The sequence below is a fragment of the Protopterus annectens genome, chromosome 1.part0 (genome assembly GCF_019279795.1).
Source record: "Protopterus annectens isolate FY-2018-M chromosome 1.part0, PAN1.0, whole genome shotgun sequence".
NCBI lineage: Eukaryota > Metazoa > Chordata > Ceratodontiformes > Protopteridae > Protopterus > Protopterus annectens.
In genome coordinates this window covers 201,658,272-201,677,133 of record NC_056725.1, presented here as the reverse complement: position 1 = coordinate 201,677,133, position 18,862 = coordinate 201,658,272, and the positions used below count along the sequence as shown (strand labels likewise).

Genomic DNA, 18,862 nt, shown 5'->3' with positions numbered 1-18,862 from the left:
CGGGATGAGGACATCATCCTCCTGGCGGCTGTACGCTGGCAGGCGTGTACGAGGCATTATCTGTAAGACATAATGATGGTGACAGGTCACAGTATCAGAGATGTACAGAGATACTGCTGCACATACATTTCTAGTAAATCTAGTACATCTGCACAGTTATCTTTGCAAATCATCATGTCACTGACACAACTGACATGTCTGTGTCACACACATGTAGCACCCGTTATGCATTGGATATCATCACCATATATGTGTGTCACCTCATTACATTGTTCATACTCCATGTGAATGCTGTCTTGATGTGGGCATGTCTGTTTGCCTGCACTGGTGTTCCTACCTATCAGCACATGCCTGGATGTGTCCACGGTAGTGCTGTTGACCTTGATGCTGTGTATATGTCACATATCAACACATACACTGCCTTATTGGACTTGAGCAGTGACAATGCACACATACGCATGGAAACCTTTACATGCATGTGTTTTGCCATATACATCTACACGGCACTGTACAGCTGTTCAACATCCTGCCACAGATCGCCTGTGTTGCACATGTGATAGACATGGGACAATGGCTAGTCAGACATCATTCGCAGGGATGGTTATCAACTATAGCATGTACGGGAAAGGATTCCTAGCTCTATCCAACAGCCATTTTGCCACCGCGAGGTGCATCAGTGCCACATTACTGATCCAGACAGTTGATACTACATCTACCATGCGGTCATCACACCATGTATGACAGAGATGACATGTGCAGCTTTGATGGACAGGGTTGCATGGTATGGCAGGAGTATGTCACATGTATGGCACAGGGATCTGTCCAGCATGTGGCGACCCTAGTAGTAGGACTGTGGCTGTCCATGACGTATATCTTTCAGATCAGGATATGGACATGTAGCATGTCCAACATCATAGTGTAGCACATGTCTTTATGCAAGGTAGACAGCATGCTGTATAGTGGAGGTGAGGATTGTGAAGGCTGGTATCATCCATCCATGCAATAGCCAATACCCCTTAAAGGTGATATGTGATCCAATATTGGTCACCCGAGTGCTGAGTATGCCTGTCCAATGATCTCCATGCTCATGGATGGCACCCTGTCATGACATGTGTGTCTCGTATGACTACCTACGGGGCCTGGAGATGTCACCAACTCAGGGAGGTGAAATGCACAGCACCATCCCTTACACAGTGTCCATAATGTTGACCGCAGCCTAGGTGGTAGTTAATGGCTACAGGGATATTCACCTAGCGGTGACAATGTTGATATCATCTGTCAGAATGTGCACATATGTCACACACCTCACCCACAAAGCCCATTCTGTATGTTGTTCACAACACTGAGACAGCTATTGCTCATAGGTCATGGCCATTCACATCCTTACATACACAGATACCTCACATTTGTCTGTGTGGTATGGGCTACAATGAGGGTGGAGTACAACACATTAACCCTGTTTTATTGTAGCTGGCACTGGTGTGATATGCACATGTCACTCTGACACCTTTTGTAGTTTTGATTCTGTCAACAGGCCACTGGTAGAACACTCCTGTGACATACAAAGGTATATGTTGTCAAACATCCGTACTGTCATGTACATCTGTACTGCTAACATCTACATTGATAATGGTTCATGGACTTGCAGACCATACTCAGCAGGGTAATAGTGCGGTGCCACCAATTATGACAGTCATCACCACTTGTGGGTTGATATTATCCAACACCCTATCTGTATTGTATCTTCATGCTCAGCACTTGTTCAGAACTTGTGAGCACTTCATGAGCTACTGATTAATATAGCACCCATTCCACACCATTTCTCACAAGTACACTGTCTGTCCTTACATTTCCAGCTTGCTTACAGTACAACAGCTGTTGTACACACGTAACTCACATATCTTGTGAGACATGGTTGTATATACAGGCATGTCCAACTGTCACGTACCAGTGCTATTGCCTGTCTATATGATGAATATGACATACATGTGGCAATAGAGCACTTGTCTCATGTACACAGTCAATGCTCACCTCCCAACATACGACACTACAGCCTGTGGGAGATGCACATATGCAGCCCTGCTAGGGATAATGCCGTCACCAACCCTGACTGAACCCGACAATCATATGGGGATGTGTAACATTTGCAACACACCCCACTCATCACATAGTCTCACAAGATCTCCACCACCACAGGCCACACATATGAGTACAACTTGTGCCGTACCTCTCCATACTCTGTGTACGCACCAAAGGCAGTCCCCATCACCAAACACAACAACAATAACTTATAGCCCACAGACTCATGTGTGCCTATCACATACAGCCAATAGGGTGTTATAACATACACAACACACCTGTCATAGGTGACTCTGTAGGCAGTCACACTAATATTCCTCTCAGCAGGCTACACAAGGCGATAGTCGCTTGCATCTTGCTGTCGGGTAACTGGTTCTGCAACATAACCTATGCACCCATGCCACACCTCAGCAGGTACAATTTGACTGTCATTCTCCATGTTAGTGTGACTGCCCTGAGATGCAACTTCACAGACTATGTGTGCAGGGACATGCAATAGCTCACCGGTCTCCTAGCCCTGAAGGTATGGGCCAAGCCCTGGGAAGCATTATGCATTCATCCGGACATGATACCACTGTACAATGACTGACTGTGTCACTTCAACAGTTGCCTATGCTTCTGCTGTCATTCCACAGGCATCCGGTATCTGTCCGCTTTGACTGACATGGTCAACAAAACACGATGCTTTGGCACAGATGACCTGCACCTGTCAGCCCTGGGAGTACAGATAACATGTGCACAATGCATCAGAGGTGCTCCACGTGCAACTAACTGTGGCCAGAACTGCTATACACATTGTAACATGCTACGGATCCAACAACATACTCCATGGTTACCAGACCTCATTTCTTGGTGTACTGGACAGTAGGGTTCAGACAGGTACTACTGATGTGAGACTGACACTACCCCACACTTAACTGGGATAGCCACTCATGTACTGACACATTAGGCCAACGCTGTCTGGGATTCATAACCTCCACTCAGCTGGATCAACCCATACACACCACCTCCAAGACCAACAATATCCTTGACATGGACACCACCAACATGTAACTGGTGTTCCACACCTGGGGTTATCCCCTCATTGATGGATTCCGAACATATGCTAATCACCCTTGTTATCCACATCCCGGCACCACACCCTTCACGACATACACAGTACAAGAGTACTACAACACCTACTACAGACGTCTTATGACAGCAGTAGTTAACGTCATGACACCCGTGCAGATGGACAATGCACATACAAATGCTGAAACATACCCCAGTGCACTTCATTAGCACTTACATGACTGCATGGATCATGCTATTCCACACAGAGCCATGATGGTACCCACCAGATAATGGACGCCACTCTGGGGGTCCAGTTCCATGGATATAATTCACAACACGTGGAGGCTGTTGCAAAATAGAGTACAATCCCATGGGTGGGGTAGCTCACTGGTCAGCCTCAGTAGGGCTACAGGATCCCTCATCACATACTCCGAAACTAGCTACGTAATCATTACTGCGACACATTCCAGGGTGTACCACAAGGCATTATGGAGGTATGTCAGTAGTCAATGGCAATACCCACATCTGCTCTGACATACAACAGTTACTCAGGAACATTACAGAACCAGGTGATGTTGGCAACATGCTGACAGATGGGTTCAATGCTAACATTACACCCTCTCACTCCCTACAGGGCCACAATCCATGCAGGGGCATTGCGGTGTCCCTGCAGTCACAACTACACAGTACTAACCTGCACCCTATATGGCCTGGAACACTGACCCCATGTGACTGTCCAACATCCCATTCTGAACCTCTGAATGACATGTCTCCCCACTTGGCCACCATATTCAGTAATAGCCTTGTATCAGACATTGTGGCCCCTGAATGGCACAGAGCAACAGTTATCACACTCCACACAGGTGGCGCCACAATGCACAAGAGGGACTACTGCCCTATACACCTGACTGGACTGTTCTGCAAGGCTATGGGGCACATCATCATGGAAGTCATTCACAGAGACATTGGTGGACTCCGGTCCTTTGATGCCACCCAGGTTGGACTTGTTAGGGCCAGAGCATGGCTCCTACACCTGGTGGACTCCTTTGATACAGTTACCAGGGTAGTTGATGATGATAAGGGGGTCCACACAGCCTACATTGTCCTCTCATTGGCTTTCAGCACCGTTATCCATTCTGGTATTGGCAACATAAACATCCACCTGCACATCGACCCCTATGACTCAGGATGTTATGCAAAGTGGCTCACGGACAGGACACACACATTGAGGGTAGCATACCATAGTACCTACTGTATTTCAGTTACACTTGGCATACCACAGTCCTCAGTCATAGGGCCCCTCATGTTCGGTATATGCTTCCCTGAGGTACAGGCTAGCACAGAGAGACTTTCCCTGCCTAGCTTTCCAGACAACTGCATACAAAGTGCCATGACTGATCCACCAGCTGAAACTGACTCCCTCCATAAGGGTGTCACTGTGACGGATACCTGATATCAATATCATGGCCTCAAGCTGCAGTACACAAGGTGCATGAACATCCCCTTTGCATTACACCATTCACCCACTGACTATCACATAGGTGGTAGTCCCCTACATACATGTCACATTGTACGTGATCGTAGTACACACGTATGTCGCACCCACTCCTTTGATAACCATATTGCCACTGTGGCGTGGATATCCTTCTACGTGGTCACACTTATCTGTACTGGGTTTGTAGCTGGAACATAGGCACCCATTGTACCTCTGAACTCCAGAAGTATACACACATTCAAGGGTACAACACCCCATTTAGGGTGTACCTTACAGAACAGCTACGGCTTTACATACCACAACATTAACACGCCATGACGTTTATTGAGCTCCGACGGTTGACGTATGCTGCAGAACTACGGACACCACGTCTGTACACATTTGCATACTATACACAGGGGTGACCTCTGCTGAACAGACAGGACCCATGTTCACAACAATATATATGGATATACTCCACATAAGCGACATAAGCAAAAGCCACTGTGAGCAACATGCTCATGGATATGTGCACACATGCAACGATGAGTGGGATGTGCTTGAGGGTTACATTCCCAAACCAGACACTCACCATGCTTTGGAACATGATTCCTATGTACATCACGCAGGGACACTCAGTAGCACTGTTCATGTGATACCTCACTTGGTGGATGGGAGACACATGTACGCCAGGGATCACTGCAGTGGCTGTACTGTGCAGGGGTGCAGGTAACACATGGCTCTGCTGTTCACAGACAGGACACTACCCTAGAGAGGTGCCGCTAGTGTGAACACTGTCATTGGGCTTACACATAGACCTGCCAGACTGCATAGTACCCCACTATGAACCTGTGAAGCTATTACATGTCCTTTACGCATGGTTAATTGAGTAGCTCTTCCATTTAGATTAGCTATCATGCTATTACAGTGTCCCATGACTACAAGCCATATGTATCCTGTTATTGTATATTGTACATGCCAATAGACGATACCTTTGGTATGCATGATATGCCTGTTATGCTGTGTAGAATATCTGACATATCTACCTACAATACTGTACATTACACATATTTTACATAGTATCCCATACTGCAAAGCATACTTGCACAGCGGGACCACCTTGGACATGTCATTGTTGTTATATGCCCATACACATGCCTACTGTGACAGTATATCAGCATATACTATCCCCTACTATGTCACGTACGTGTTGCACATACCCTACCACTGACGGCGGGTGGTATGGAATTGTTCTGTTTAAAGCCCTCATGTAGCATCCCTTGTGGCGTCTGTGATGTTTACCTTGTGGCCCACTGCAGGACACACAATTTCTACAAGCGTTACTATGCTTAGCAAAACATCACTACATAATACCTTTTCCCACTTTATGCATTGCGGACACTTTTAATTAATAGAAAACAGGCTATACATACACTAACATAATTAATACAAAACAGGCTATACATACACTTAAATACCGAGTGTTCTACATACCTTGTTATCATTCCGGACTTTCGTAACTATCTCTCTTACACTGTTTCAACAGTTCTATGGTATGAGCATACGGTTTGAATGTCTGGCAAGTCATCCTTATATACGTTGATACCTGTAACGTGGTTTCCTGCTGCCAGTTGGTGTTCCTGAGTGACTTATTACTTGCACATCAGCTGTGCAGCTTCTCCATTTGCCAATTACGTGGCAACAGTGGGGTATAATTGAATTCTCCACTTGGGCGTTGACCATTTGCCCTACCTTTGGGGAGATGGCTGTACTGTGTTTTGTGTGTAATTGCAACTGCTATGTGTAGAGACACGGATAGTTTGGATTCATGTCCCCCCGGATTGTGTGTGATGGCTAGAGTATGTGGTTCTACATGTGAGTGTACCTGTCATCCCAACCATCTGATAAGGGACTATTGCAAACAAAACCTGTAACATCGCCGTTTGTTCCATTATACAATGGCTACAATTTCACACGGAGCCTTTAAATGTGTCCCTCACAAGGTATGTTAATGCTTCTGCAGATGTAATTGACTGACTGGATGTTTGTGCTGTAATTACAGTCTGTATTGCTATAGTTTCATGTGTGGGGGATGTAGGTGGGTGTACGTAGGACATACAGGTTTGTGGGGCTTGCATTTCTACATATTCCATATATGTGTGTGGGCTCCTTCCCTAATTAAAGAGCTATCAGTTAGTAGACCTTCGGTACGGGCATATACATTGGGCCATTGTTAATTGGTTTCTGTATATTATGTAGGTGAGGTTGATACTTCTATACCTCCGGAATTACAGCGATATGTAAAGGAATGTTACTAAATGACAGCTGTCCCATGCACTTCTGTCCCAGATATTTGCACTCATTGCAGTTGTGTTGGTAACTGAACCTCTTTGGCATGGGTTGCCACCTTTTCAAATGGCCATTGTGGGACACTTGCAGGACACACATCGGTGTTTACAGGCTGACACATACCCACGGTCAGTACACAGGATAGCACATACTTTTATCCTCAATACATACTTATTGTTGTAGGACTTTGGCTACTTATCATATTGCATGTAACATTTACATTTCTTACATAAAGGCATAACTATTTAATGCAACTATTACATAATATATGGGACATAATAATGTCCTACAATTTCGGACATTTGCCCTTTGTAATGTTTTATGTCAGGACACAACTGCCCAGGGAGGGGCTGTCCCTCCTAATGTGTGACAGGTGGTAACCGTATGCCTACGGCTAGCTATAACCACACCTACCGTAATGATCTACCTCCGAGTTGGCACTAACAGACACGATGCAGACACACACACACACACACATTACAGTCACACGGAAATGCACACGGCACCTTCAACACACACATACACAGACTACGGCAATCACAAACACAGTTGAACACAGTACCTACGTGGACCGCAACACTGGCAGTGGTAACTGAATGTCCCTTCCTATCGTGGTAATATTACTCACGGTTTTACTGTTCCGGTACTGTGTTCTTGCAGTCTTTCAGCCTCGTGGTTAGGCGTGTCGGTATGTGACACATTCCATAGTTGGCGGTATCCTATTTATTTGTACCTCCAAGGTGTTATGAATGTCGTTGACCTATCTATATATTTGCAGATATCGGTGAATCCATATATATCAACATATATCTCTCTATCACCCTTTCTATCTGTAATATATATATATATATATATATATATATATATATATATCTGACAGAGAAAGTGACAGGCAGAATACACCTTTCATTGTGTACTTGTCAGTGTATACTGTTTCCTGGACTCCGCACGTTTGTGTCTGCACCTGTCACATTACACACCTGCCATAGGTACATCTTGGCTACCATAGTGTTAGGTGATTGTATACATGATTGCGTGTTCTACTCCTGGCAGTGGTCGTTTTACCCTTCAGAGCAGGCGCTATTAGTGCAGGGGTGAATAATGCTGGTTTCACCTGTTCTGGACATCATTAACCGTGATCTGCATGATATTCAGAGAAGCTTAGCCCTGTTTCATACATATCCGTATAGTCATATTTAAACGATGCTTACCAGCACTGGGCAACGCATATTCCCGCTAACGTGTGCTAAACATGATCTGACGACCTGCATCCGACATGCATTATTCGTGCCTTTGGGATTACGTTGCATCCCTTGCAGGACGTGGGACCGGGAACATGCACGATGGTCACTGCATTTACCACTTGGGCATCTGGGATTTGTACACGTGTTATGGCATTTTGTATGTGGAGTATACTACGGCTGTTACTCCATACTGCACTCATATGAGTAACTCAGTTAGTTTACATATGGATGTGTCCAATTAATGGTATGTCCATGTGATGTTTACTGGATGTGCTCCAGCATTGGGTATGTATATCACAGTGAGCCACACACGATAATGTGCTACACCTTCAAATGACGGTAGGTGGAGCATGCTGGGGTGACGAATACCTGTCATGGGTACACCCCATGCCTTGACACAACATCCATGATTGCATTATGTGGAGCCCCTCATTAACGCAGCAGGGAATCCGTGCAGAGTGTGTGGAGAACAATGCTTACACACATGTGATCCTGCGATTGCCTCTGCTCCACTGAGCGACAGTTGGTTACTCGATGTTGTGGTGACAGCAGACACTGTTTGCCTCGTTTGGTGTATGGCCTCTGACAATCGGGCGTGTACCTACCGATGTACCTAGGAACCTATACACACAGCACCAACATATGCTGATAGGCGCATATACTGTTCAGGTGTTGACATTCCTTGTTCCAATAGCTGTTGTGTGTACAATGTTTGAGGGCTGCCTATGTAGGATTCACACAGTAGGCCACCTATACATTACAATTTACAGGTGGTCGTGTGTGTCATCAATTTTACTGTGTGTGCAGGTGGAGAGGTGTGTCAGTCCGTAGGGGCCTACACTGTCAGAGTATGTGCTATACATTCCCTCTTTGCCAAGGCGTAGGCATATTGGGCACGCCTCCATCTGCCTACTGGGGCTGGCACAGGGTGTTCGTGGTCTGAATCCCTCTGTGCCTGTGATGGCCTTGGCAATTGCGGTGGGCTATGAGGGCCTTCACCATTTTGTCCCTGCTGCAGCTGTTTCCACAGGATCATATTATGTAGCATGGCTCATACTATGACGATGTGGGCACACGTGCCTGGGGAGTACTGCAAGGCTCCACCAGATGTGTTCAAGCAACGGAACCGTAATTTCAGCATCCCGAACACACGCTCTATGATGATTCTGGTTTGTGCGTATGCCTCATTATGGCATTCTTGCATGGGTGTGTGTATTTCTGATGGGAGTCATCATCCATGGCTCCAGTGCATAGCCAGCATCCCCCACAAGGTGGCCAAGTAGGATGTCGCCCCTGACAAATACCTGATACAGCTGTGAGGCATGCCAGATATGGGAGTCATGGTAGCTTCCAGGGCTGCCAGCACACACATCCATGATAATGCCCTGGGCATTGCACATGACCTGGCAGTTGATAGAGTGGAATCCCTTGTGGTTTATGTAGTGCCTACCATGCTCACTGGGTGGTGACTTGATATGTATGTGCGTGCAGTCTATCGCACCCAGTATCTCTGGGTAGTGTGCCACATGGTGGAAGTGACGCATATTGCTGGCCAACTCCTCCTGAGTTTGGGGGAAGTATATATGCTCATTGGCATATGGTAACATGGCATCCCGGAACTGGTGTAGTACCCTGGATGCTGATGCCTGTGAGATCCCCATTATATCTCCAGTTGGCCTTTGAAAGGTACCCGTGGCTAGTATTCGCAAGCTTAAACATACCTTTGTGTCCACTGGGATGGGTTCCCTCTGTTGTTTCTGGTTTTCAGGCATGGCCAGCACAGCTCAACTATTTGCTGTAAGATGTCCCTGTCCACCCTGTAATGCTCTACTATCTCAGGATCATGTAGCCCCTGGTAGGTTACCCTTGATCTGAACACTCTTCTCCTCCTCCAGGGCCTGCGGTGGTTGTCAGCATCATCCTCCACAACACCGTCAGTCTCTAACACATGGTGATGAATCACAGCTATGGCAGCTCCCAACATGTACATTTTAAAAGTTCCCCATGTGTTTACACCTATGGTGCAGTGTTTGGGAATACACAGGTGTGTGTAGGGTGCTTTCACACTTTATACTATTGTGCTGTGAACACCGATGATGTCATAGGGTGTGTATGTATGATCGTAGCTACAGGGTATCTTATGTGTTTTACAACAGGAACTACTATTGTGGTGCCTTTGGTGATGAATTACATTTGGCTGCCGTGGATTACCTCTTGCCCTTCCCTTTACATTTCTTCATGTTTCACCTCCCATTTTCTGGCATGCATCCAGCAGCCTGCTTTCATTTGTACTTTCCTAGACCTGGCTTATCTTGCATAATGTGTTCTATTGCCAGCCTACTGTAGGTTTGCTTTGCTCTGCTATGACAGTTCTCCTTTCTTTGCAATCCGATGCCTCCCCTATCCTGTTTTGCAGGTTTCTGCGAGCAGACTTGTCAGCTGCCGTTGATTGCCCGCTGTGAGTTAATAGGTGTTAATTGCTCAGTTGTACTCCAATTACCCTACTGCGGCATTTCCTTCTTTTCTTTCCCTGACATTCCTGTTTATGCTATGGTTCACAGCGTGTGCATCTGCTTACGGGGTTTCGGGCACGTTTTCATCCCCTTACACATGTGCTTTCGGGCACCATATGTGCTCTCAGCTAAACAATGCTATACCTACCTCCCCACCCCGTCCTGCAGCTTTGCTTAGCAACGGCCAGGCCAGATTTGCATTGCTCCAATGTGCTTACAGCTACGGTGGCACACCCCACTGCGGATGTCATGTATACCTCTGAGCCACTCCTCGGTGTTATAGTGCTGTGCCGTATGGCACATCCTTAATCCGGTGGGACGTTTGCGATTCAGTATTACCTGCCTCATTTGCATGGCATTGACTACTAATTCTTAGTTACCACACCGAACACTGTCACAGACCCTTAGCAACCCTTGCAGCTTGGTTGTGGTGTACCATGCATACCATTGCGTATTATGGTGAAATCTTGATTTGTATTACATTGCGATTTTATGACATTTGTATATATTTTCTTTGTGTTCCAGTTTGCGCACACATGTCCTGCGGTTGTACTTTGCGTTACTGTGGACATGACATTAAATGTTGTTTTTTAGGTGTTGTGCATCTTTTCTTATGCCACTAGCTGTGTATTTAGCCATTGGCATATGTTGACTTTGTAATACATGAGTCTGGGCCGCTTCCATAGCTCCGATGTTCTGTTTGGGAAAATGTAAACCGTGTTTTTTGTTTTACATTTCCGTGGACTTACACTACGCCTGCACCACTTCATGAATCGCTGTATACCTTAATTTGCATGGTGTAGCACTGCACATGGGGTGATTAGCATACCTACGCCGAGGGCTGCGCAGTTCTGGCATACGCCGGTAGTGCACATGGAATTAGATCGTACCTGAATCGCTCGACGGCCATATTTGGTGCTATACCGCCTACGCTACGCCTGCGCCTGGCGCAAGCTTCATGAATCCCGGGGTGTGTCTTTTGATTACTCAGTACAGCACAAAAGGATGGCAAAGAGGCTAGGATGATTGAGGGACTCTGAAGTATTTATGTCCATTTAATATGACTTTTTAGGAGATGCATGGAGTACACAGCTCTGGAAGCAATGAATGGACATATATGAAATTGTAAAAGAAGGCTAAAAACAGGCTCATCAAGATGGTAAGGGAAAGACAGGACCAAAATATTTTTATCTAGAGATGAGGTGGGATGGAGATATGTCCCTAAACAGAGAGTGTGGTATGAGCTTGAGGGATATAATGCAAGTGAGAGGAAAAATAAATTCTTTCCAGGTAACTTTGGTGTCTGCATATGTGTGTGTGCGTGCATGTGTGCATCTGTGTGTGTGTGTGTGTGTGTGTGTGTGTGTGTGTGTGTGTGTGTGTGTGTGTGTGTGTGTGTGTGTGTGTGTGCGTGTGCATGTGTGCATCCATGCATTTCTGTGTTCCTCTGCCAGGTCTTGGCAGCAGCAGAGGAAGATGCAGTATAAGCTCCATTTACTGCATTGATAGAAATTGAAGAACAAATTGTCATCTGTGAAGCAGTGATCACAAAGGGCATTAAAGCTTTTATAAAGACCTAAAGCCATTGTCTGGAAGAACTTCCAGATGCCATGGAGAAAAGTATCTTCAGAAAGATGTAAACCACAACACTATTCTCTGAGCCCATACTTTTTATTTATTTATTTTACATTTGTTGACCGGGAAAGTCCGACTAGGTTCCACAGATCCTGTTTTCAGCGGAGGCCTGGGGAGAAATGCTCCAGAAGCATGTTTTTAGAATGTGGGAGGAAACCAGAGTATCCAGAGGAAACCCACGTGAACACAGGGAGAACATGCAAACTCCACACAGAAGGCACCCCAGCCAAGAATTGAACCAGAGAACCTCTTGCTGTGAGGTGACAGCGTTAACCACTGCACCACTGCGCCGCCCAAATAATGGATGTGCTGGTGTCTGAAGCAGACCTGAACCTGGAAGTAGTGCCTTACTGGGCATCATTTACATACTGAGGAAGTCCTACGTTATGACCTTAAGGTAAGAAGAATAGTAAACGTGATCTCTACTGCAGATAATTATGTACTTTCTAACTGTGATGACAGATGTTTTGTCTTCATTTACTGGAAAAATGTGACACACAAACTACAAAAGCAAATAATTTCATATTCCTCATTTATTCTCCAGCACCTATTTTTCTCATCTTAGGGACACAAAGGATGCTGCAGCCTATCCCAGCAGTGGGCACAAGGCAGAGAAACTAACCATGAATAGAATGGCAGTCTATCTCAGGTGTGCACTTAAATGTGTTCACATAAACACACATACACCCAAGCACTTACACAAATGTGCACACACACACACACACACACACACACACACACACACACACACACACACACACACACACACACACACACACACACACACACACACACACACACTCATTGAAACATGTTGTAAACACTCAAGGACAATTTGGAAGATTTCTACTATAGCACACATCTGATTCGAAGAAGAAAGTGAAACAGACAGTAAGAATGTACAAAACTCAATGGTACACAGGGGAGTATATGCATCTTTAATACAAGAGGCAGAAAAAAAACAGGAAACAAACTGGAGGACCAAGCACCATCAGGCAACAGTGCTAATGCAACAAGAAAAAGAAGTTCTTCCAACCACAGACCACTTACAAAATTTGTGCATCTTAAACACTATCAAAATCAACACAGTTCTGCCCACAATTAAATTATGCTCTTCTGTCTTGCTAATAGTGCCTGCATTAAAAATTATTATACCAGCCATTTAGATACTCTGAAAACTACCTGTTCCTCTTTTGAAGAGGTATCTTGATCGGTATAAAGACATGAACTCAGAATATAATACATACGTGGATTTACCTTATAATGGAATAGACATGCCAATTATGTGAAACAGTACCATAAAAAGAAATGACAGTAAAGGAATGTAGAAGTAAGATGGAATTGTGTGAAATAATGGCCGAAGCCATTCACAACAAGGACAATTAGATTTTTGAGGATGTCCATGGTGACTAAGGAAAACTCAAAACCAAAACTGATTTCCAGTCACCAAGGTCTAATGAGTTTTGTCATGTCAATGCCTTTTATAGTGACTGGCAGAGAATGTTGATTTTAGCAAAGAGATAAAATGTTGGTCATCTGAATATTTTACCTGCTGATTTACTGTCACCACCTTTGCATTAGTATAAGAGTAGGCTTTTACATTACACAATATGTTTTCAGAAATCGTTACACTGCTCTGACACCAGGTGGCACTGTATTCATACATTCCACAGATAGTTGTAGAACCATACACATTCTTTTTTTTTTTTTTTTTTTGAAAATGGACACTTTATGTAGCCCTTTTCTACTGTGTTCCAATCTCTTTTCTATATTTTGATGAAGTCTCCTCTGAGCAGGATGAGCAGTGTAATAAAATATATAATTCAGGCAAGGCATTATAACAAAGAAACTACACAGTGTATTTTTGGTGCATAACATTGTGAATTAATTGTGAATGAAATATGCTACTTACATTTTTGCATCACTCTGTTAAGAATTGTCATAAGTTCTTTAGGACTAACTTCCATATCCTGTTAGAAAATGACAAAAGATTTTAAGGTCAAATATTTTGCACTTAACATCCTATTTCCTTCGCCAGTGTCTTCAGGCAATACCTAAACTCTGGATCCCATTTGTTTGCAAAAACTTCCCAGACTACCATTGGGCAACAATGCACAACAACATAGCAGTTTGCTCAATTGTATGTGATAGTGCATGTGTGTCACTATAATAGTAGACTAAACAGTGATAATTTGTGTCATATAGCCCAGACTGAAATATGACGATAACAGTAGATTGTATATGGCACAGTTCTAGTGCAAAAGTTCTTCACATGTGAGATTTACATTTCTGTTATTTCTGAAGTGCTAATAATACTGGTACAAATACTGGATCTTTAACAAGTGTTGAAATCTTGCATCAGTAAATGTAGTATTCCTTATATATCCCAAGAATACTTCTTTGGATTTAAAATCCCTGCTGTCAAGAAGAAGCAAATTATTTTTAACTTCTATATGCAACATTACTTTCTATGATTGTGACTGCATGACTGCCTGTGTATGGAATCCACAAGCAGAAGGACTGACTTGCTTTCCTCATTTAAAACATAGTCTGGGATAAAACATCAGTTTTAATTTCTTTCCTTTAATAATATGTATATAACTTAATCTTAATCTACAACTAAAGTGTATTCTCTCTATACTACCTATCCAACTTATTTTCCAAACATTCAGAAAAACATTCCTACGAAGCTTCAGCATCAGACACTTTGTTTGTTTGTGTCTTTCGGCTTTTCCTGGTTAGGGGTCGCCACAGCGGAACTCCGGTCCGCTAATGATTAGCATCAGACACTAATAAACAATATTACCATCTTCTCTTAAAAGATGGTGAGCATTCTACCTCAGATGTTCAAAACTGTAATCGGTAGATCTGAAATGGCCTTTGTCTAAATTTAATGCATCTCCCATACCTTGTGCTACTTATTACAGCTATATCCAAGGCTGTTATAACTTGGTGAAAAGGTAATATCAAGTATTAACCTTTCTGCTATTTTGGCAGTTTCAGAGTAGGAATCTGTTGTATTTTTATAGATGGTTTTCAAACTGGCCTGATTTAAAAAAGTGTTTTGAAAGAATAACTTCTAGTGAAAAAAGGCCCAGTGCTGAATAAGTGTGTTGATGTTACTTAGCAAACTAGTAAAAAGCAGAGTATATGTTCCTTCATCACAGCTAGAGTATATGTATCATATATCCTGTTATCATAGGTACACTCTCAATTAATTATTCGGCCTGTCGCTTGGACAATGATCTTATACGTATTATGATTTTTCTTTTTTTTCTTTTTATTCTTAACTGTGTCATAAATCTAGAATTATTTTCCCTTTACAAATGTAAATTAACACTCATAGGTTGTATGTTAATAATATCACTAAGTTAAGTTCCATATCTGATGTTCTATTACTGTTAAATTTGCTGTATCTACTGTAACTTATGTTGTATATATTGTTTGTCATGCTGTATTTACTCTTACTAATGTTGTATGTACGGTCACTTTTTGTGGAGCTTTTCTCCCTGGGCCTCCACTGAAAATAGGCTCTGCCCAGTCAGACTTTCCCAATAAACAAATGTAAAATAAATAAATAAATAAATAATGCACCCCGTAACAAGCAGGCTTTTGAGTAACATTGTGTTGCCAGAAGCTGTGGTTTACTATAGTTAGATGTGATTACTGGTTGAGCTGACAGCCTCACAATTTTGATATCTAGAAAGGTAAGTACCTATCTGGGTTGAAATGATAAGTCAGCACTACAAGTCTCAGTCACTATCATTTAAAGATGATACAAGATTATTGGCTACAAGTATCCAGGCCATGCAGCCAAGGTAAGTACCTATCTGTGTTGAAATGATAAGTCAGCACTACAAGTCTCAGTCACTATCATTTAAAGATGATACAAGATTATTGGCTACAAGTATCCAGACCATGCAGCCATGATGAAATGAATACAAAAACTGCACTTGGCCAAAACCAGCTTTTCCCCAAGTCAGGGAACACAGAAGACAGTGTTTCTCCATGTGACACTGTATTGATTCAGGGTGTAGGAAGCTTTGTCTTGCTCTTGCGTAGGGCGTGTTGGAAGCTTTCTTCCTACAGATAAAAGTCTGGGGTTTGAAAACAATGCTGATTCCATTACCTTCCATCGATGCAGATTCTGAAAAAAGTATTCTCAGGCTCCTATTGAGAAACTGTAGTCTGACACCACTGCTGTGCTCCTACATAACTAATAAATTGCCACAGCATCTATAGTGTTTGGCAGTATGCATCTTACATTGTAATTTGCAATGACTATGGCTAAAGTCAACTCTACACATTAAACATTATCACAGCTGGAGTGAAGATAACTCCACTGTCTGCACCTTTCAGATGTAGGGAATGAAACACAGTTATATGCATTACAGCAGAATAAACTGTAAATATGCTAAGTACCTGCAGTATTCTGTAACTGCAATCTAAATGTTTTCAAAACCAATAAGTCTTCAATAAATGTATGAAGTTATTTTAAAATCTGGTCTCAACCAACACTGTGAAAACAGATTTCTGGGTGAAATACACTGGTGTCTGCAGCAGATGACCAAGAAATAATTTTAACTGAAAAATCTTCGACATGTAACAGGATCTGGTACATGGTGAAGACTTGCCATTAAAATGTAATCTCACAGTTCTTGTATGACCAAGTGATTGGTGTACCTGAAATATTTATATGTTTAATAAACTTATTATTTGGCAATAACTAGATGTATAAAATTGATCGTTGCTATGTTTTTAGATGCAGACCCATCAGTTTCTGCCTCTATAGTCAGCATAATGCAGTTTGGTCTTTAATTTTATCTTATCTTTGGACAAGTATCCATAATCATATGCATTACCCAGTTGTTCTGTATTCAAGCAGTCTGTATCTGATCTGTCATCAGAGCCATGTTATGATCTCATCAAAAACATTAAGTAAATGTAGTATGACTGGTCAAAGCACACAGCACTATGTTATCCTTTAGAAAAGCAAATACTACAAAATCAGAATTCCCTAATGAAATTCTGATTCCACAATACAGTAAAAAACATTTTGTTGTAGGAGTCAGGGCTCCCAATACTCCCATCTTACTTATACTAAGCTATTCACCCTGTAGAATACAATTTATATAATTAACTCTTTAAGACCACTTCAGCAATAAAGAAGAAAAGTAAGGCCAGAGCAACTAGACCTCACAAAGGAAAGAGAAAAGCTGGGTTCAGGCGCCAGCTGATATGTCTGACAGCAGTATGGATACAGGAGAACTACCTCTTCTTGGCCAAACCGATGTCCCAGCATTACCAGAAACAGCTTTTTTTCATTTATATTCGGCCCCAACTCATATAGTTTTCCATACAAAGGAGGACGAGTTTAGAGCACCCAATAGTACCATTACCACCAAGGGGAGGAGTTTCCACAGAGTGGCATTATGCCACATGTCCAGTAGCATCCCATTGCCGCTTTCCAAGAGACCACTTCCCGATGCACACCAAGTCTTGAAGACCGGATTTCAGACTATAAAAGCGATTGGACGACATGAAGATCTCTCATTATCCCACTGCGACTCACAAAACTTAAACAACATTCCCACTCTTCTGGGCACATTATATTGAAGTGACCTAAAACCCAATCATTGACCCACTCTGGAAAGAGGGATGTACATGACAAATAAAAATCTCCTACATCAACCACAAGACTCTATAATCAAATCACTATCAACATATCCCTCATTGGGACTATCATCTCAACCTGATGATCTCCACATAAAGGTCCCACCCCTCCCCAACTTCACTGTTCCCTCGCCACCGACCATCCCCCCCACCAGATCCACAAAAAAACAGAACAAAAGACCCCTCCCATACAAGACTCCAGTGGAATCCTGGCCTCCCGGCAGAACCTTCAAGGCCCCAAAGGGAACCAGAATCCTTCCCGCAACCCAGGAATATATCTATACCCTGCTCCCAAACTCAGGAAGGCATAAACCTGCATTGCCACCCAAAAAGCAAATCCCCTTCTAATCCCAAGGTCCAAAACAAAGTGTAGACCCAAGAATCCCAAAAATACTCCATAGCTAAGGGGAAATCTAAGAGAAAGAGCTACTGATCAGTACTAAAGCAAAAAAATTATGATCCAAAAAAAAAAAAAGAAGGCAATAGAAAGAGAAAAATAGCCATCAAATCATCCAAGGCCAACTATAAAAGAAAATCATAAGGCTAAGAACCTGATGCAAACCCCAGACTTGTTCTGGATAAGACTTCAAAGACACAAAAATACACTTGAACCCACAGACATCACCATCAGTGCAAAAGACAGGTTCAGTGCAAAAAGGCCCACCACCCCACACAAAGAGCGTGTATAACCCCACCACCATCCCTGCCTCCCAAACATCCCCCTCAGGTGAGTGCTGCCCTCCAAGGCAGGCTGCCCTCCAACCATGGGACCAGCTGGCATCCCATGGTTGCGCCCTACATGAACTCCAAGAGGAGCTTCCAATCCAATCCAAAAAATCCTA

The 18,862-nt window shown here is 43.3% G+C and overlaps 1 protein-coding gene across 1 annotated transcript in view; it reads right to left on the bottom strand.

Annotated features, from left to right (window-relative positions):
- The window catches only part of LOC122790056 (calpain small subunit 1-like), a 317,834-nt gene that overhangs the window by 70,702 nt on the left and 228,270 nt on the right, over window positions 1–18,862 (bottom strand). The window contains exon 5 of the mRNA XM_044057654.1: window positions 14,260–14,317. Coding sequence (XP_043913589.1) covers window positions 14,260–14,317 — 58 coding nt within the window. The remainder of the gene's footprint in view (window positions 1–14,259; window positions 14,318–18,862) is intronic.